This window comes from Cyprinodon variegatus, unplaced genomic scaffold (assembly GCF_000732505.1).
Source record: "Cyprinodon variegatus isolate N-32 unplaced genomic scaffold, C_variegatus-1.0 Scaffold1640, whole genome shotgun sequence".
In the NCBI taxonomy this organism is placed as follows: domain Eukaryota; kingdom Metazoa; phylum Chordata; class Actinopteri; order Cyprinodontiformes; family Cyprinodontidae; genus Cyprinodon; species Cyprinodon variegatus.
This window is the reverse complement of record NW_015152093.1, coordinates 60804-64779: the sequence shown is the minus strand read 5'-3', so window position 1 is coordinate 64779 and position 3976 is coordinate 60804. Positions and strand designations below refer to the sequence as shown.

At 39.1% G+C, this 3976-nt stretch overlaps 1 protein-coding gene across 2 annotated transcripts in view; it reads right to left on the bottom strand.

Annotated features, from left to right (window-relative positions):
* Positions 1 to 2315, bottom strand: part of cldn19 (claudin 19) — a 17835-nt gene extending 15520 nt beyond the window's left edge. Inside the window, exon 1 of one of the 2 annotated variants that reach the window (XM_015404124.1) lies at positions 1686 to 2315. In XM_015404124.1, the coding sequence (XP_015259610.1) occupies positions 1686 to 1908 (223 nt within the window). In that variant the 5' untranslated portion in view covers positions 1909 to 2315. The remainder of the gene's footprint in view (positions 1 to 1685) is intronic. The other variant, XM_015404123.1, reaches the window with a different exon arrangement.
* Between the last annotated feature and the right edge of the window lie 1661 nt (positions 2316 to 3976).

Sequence of the window (3976 nt, the reverse complement as noted above, 5' to 3'; positions counted from 1 at the left end):
GAAAAAAAGTCAGAATTCTGAGGAAAAAAAGTCAGAATTCTGCCTTTTTTCCCATGTTAAACTGAAATAAAATTTAAAAGTCAGTTTACTTTTTTTTTTTCTTCAGTGGCCCTAATCCTCTTCCGTAGAAACCCACTGCTGTCTTTAGAAAATACGTCACAAAGAACAGCATCAGAAGTATTTCCAATGTCTAAATAACTGGACTTTATTAGTTCAGTTAAATCAACCAATAAATCAGGTTATTGGATAGAAGTTGTGTAGATGCAGCAAACTTTCCTTTCAGCACTACATCCAAAGGAAGAGCAGCTTTTAGCTTGGTTTTGATGATGAAAAGGAAGCTCAGTTAACCAAGTAATACTTTCTGTTTGGATAGTTCAAGCAGACAGAGCACAGTCTGGTGAACATAGTGTCACATGAAGCTCCTGTGGTGAAAACGTCAAGATCAGAAGGCATCATCTGCTCACTGCCAGATTCCTCCCTGCTGCTCTGAGCTCGCAGTCAATGCAATCCTATTTCTCTGTGAGATAACTCATAGATCATGGTTTGAAAGGGATTGCTGTGATGTTCACTGCAAAAAATGGAAATCTAAGTAAGTCATTTTTTCTTAAAGTAAGTGCATTTTTTCTCCAATTGAGGATGAAAGTGAGACACTTTGGAAATGGAACAAGACAATTTACATTTAAAATAAGAAAAAACAATTGCATTGTCTTATTTAAAGTTCATATTATCTAATTATCTTATTTTAAGAGTAGAGATACTAATTTCATTGGCAAAGCATCGTATTTACCGACTCAAATTAAGGGGAAATACACTTAATTTAAGACATTTTTACTTATTTCTAGATCGTTTTTGCAGTGTTTATAGCGGAGACAGAACTTATTTTAGGAATATCTTGAGTGTTTGCCTCAGCACCGCCCTTTTGCTCTGGTTAAAGCTGATATTCCTACACAGGGATAATACAAACATCCAGACTCAGACTGAAAATATCTCAATACACAATTTATGTTCTCCTTTAAAACCACTTTTATTTAAGTTTGTTTATTTCTTAATGTGATGGAGCTTTGATTGGGCTCAACAGCTCTCTCCTTCCACACTGTTTCATTATCTGTCATTATCATGAATCTATAAACCAACGAGCAGACATAAGGTCAGGCTAAAGAATATAATCCATAATTCAGTGAATGAGTCCTTTTAGAAGATTAACCAGAGGCTCATATCAGCTAACTACGGAAGAGGATTAGGGCCACTGGAAAAAAAAAAGTTAACTGATTTTTTAATTTTATTTCAGTTTAACATGGAAAAAAAGTCAGAATTCTGAGATCAAAGTCAGAATTCTTTTATTTCAGTTCATACTAAACTGAAATAAAATTTAGAAATCAGTTAACTCATTTTTTTTTTTTTCCAGTGGCCCTAATCCTCTTCCGTAGCTAACCATATTCGTTCATTAGAGATTTAAAATGAGATTTAGAGCTTGGAAACCTGTGTGACTTACGGAGAGTGAAAATGTGAAAACAACCTTTCTAAAGGATGTATCAGTCAGTCAGCTTTTATTCACAGCCACCTGAAATGAAGGCGTCTAAGAACTTTGAGACGTCCCTGAAGTTGAAGCTAACCAGATGATTATTTCCTCTATAATTTAAAAATGTCAGAGTGGTTTAACAAATCAAAGCAAACATTGTACTTACAGTCCAGGGAGAGCATGGAGTCAAAGATCTTGCACTGCACCTGTCCTGTACTCTGGGAAGCGCAGCTCATCCACAGCCCCTCATACAGACCTACAGCTGTGATGATGGCGTCCCCGGCATAGGATGACTGCTTCCACTGAGGAAGTGCGGTGGTAGAGATGATTCCAATCCAACCACCCAACGCTAGAAAGTAGCCCAACAACTGAAGACCTGAGTTGGCCATCGTCCCTCTAACACTTTGTTTTACTGTCTAATCTCGCCTGGACTAAGGCTGCTTCAGTTCTTTTCAGGTCGTCTTTGAGCTGTTGCTGCTGCTTACTCGACAATTCCTCGCTTCCTTGCACCTCTAAGTATTTGTCCACTTTAACGATGTTATTTTCTTCTTTGTCTGTGCCCACAGCTTGATGTCTTTTCTGCCAGGTATGGTAGATTTTGTCCTCTTTGGTTTCCCTCCAGGGATGAGTCAAAACCAAACAGTTTTTGCTGGTCTGTGATTAGGCCTGTTAAACAAAACCCCCGGGTTGCCCCACTGTTTGCATGGCTTCCTTCTATTCCCGTTCCCTCCTTTCCTTTGCTCGTCTGATCTCCCCCCACTAGAACCCTTTCAACTGTTGCAAGCTCAAGTGGATAAGTGAGAGGAAGCAGGAGAAAGTAAAAAAAATGTGGGGATGGGTAACAGGGCTCAGTCATGATTGGATTTAGGCGCGTTTCAGGAACGCCCCATGGGTGGGAAGAGGGATGGACCGACTGTGGGATCTAGAGATTGTTTAAAGAGAAACACAAGAGGAAAGGAAAAAACTGCTAGTCAGGTGGAAACATGCTTTAGAAAAAGGCATTTAGACATTTTTGTCTTAACTTTTACAAAGCGGTTGCTTAAACCTGGTTTACTTTTGAATTTAGACATTAAATGAATTAATCGTTAAAAACTGGCCAATCAAAACTGAAAGTTTGGAGAAGATGGTAAAGGGCAACAAATGTCTATAAATCAGCACAGAAACAATACAGCTACTGAAAAGGACATGTCACGTTCAGACGAGCTCTCAGTAAATTGTTGTCTCCAGGGGATCATCACCATGGAAACACAGAAGACCCCAGAGAAAGTTTTACAGTGGTTAACCCAACCATACATACTTGTTTACTGAGATAGAATTAGTTTTATACTTTATTAGTAAAGTAAAGGACTTGATGTGAAGTGAGCACCTTTCTCTGGTCCTCGATGGGGCCAGAGGTCTAGGACTAAGGTGTCATTGAGGTTTAGGTTTGGTTTGTAATGAGAATGGTTAGGTTTGGGTTGGGTCATTGAAAGTGTGAAAATGAAAGAAAAATGGTAAATTCAAGGTCTTCAGTTAGTACTTAAAACAAGGACACATGTGTTCTTACTTTTTGGGGAGAGTTTAGGTCGAGGTTAGGGTGAGGTATGAACCTGCAGTGGTTAGGGTCAGGGGTCACAGTTAGGTTGCAGAAATTAATGGAAAGGCCCCACAGTGATAGGTAGACAAGGTTTGTCTGTGTGTGTGTGGTGGGGGGGGGGGCAACAACCCATTTTCCCACCGCTGGTTTAACTGTCAGCTCTGCTACAAGTCAGCTCATTAAATTAGCTTCCAGGCTAACACGCTAATTCCATTCTGCCAATTAGAACGTAGAAACATCCGCTCTGTTTGGATACACAGCAAACATTCCACCTTAAATTATCACAGATTCTCACATCTGGGTTAGGGTCTTTCTTATCCTTAATGTGGAAAATTGTTAACTTAATTTTTTATGTTCATTCTGTGTCACCTTGCATCACATCGCAGTACAGACTTTTATGCATCTACAGGAAGTATTCATTGTTTTCAGTTCATCTCAATAGTTTGCCTATTTTTGTGTGTTGCGATCTGTTTGCGTTGCAAACCAGACTGAACATGTTAAAGTAAGTTATGATCGAGGCAAGGAGGTCAGCTGACCTGAGACATGAGAGGAGATCAGAGAGAAGAGAATCAAGTGGTGGGGGCTTCAGGGAGTCAGGGAATTCACTAAGAAGCATAAAAAATGCCGACATCGGCTACATTCACACTGTAAGCTTTAATGCTCAATTCCAATTTTTATGGAATTCCCATTGCTTTGTGTGGTTGTTCACTTTTCCAAATGTTGTGGTCGCCTGAGAATAGTCAGTCTATCGTTTTATGATATCAAATATTAAATAAGTCTTTGGTACGGAAGAGGATTAGGGCCACTGGAAAAAAAAAAAGTTAACTGATTTTTAAATTTTATTTCAGTTTAACATGGGAAAAAGTCAGAATTCTGACTTT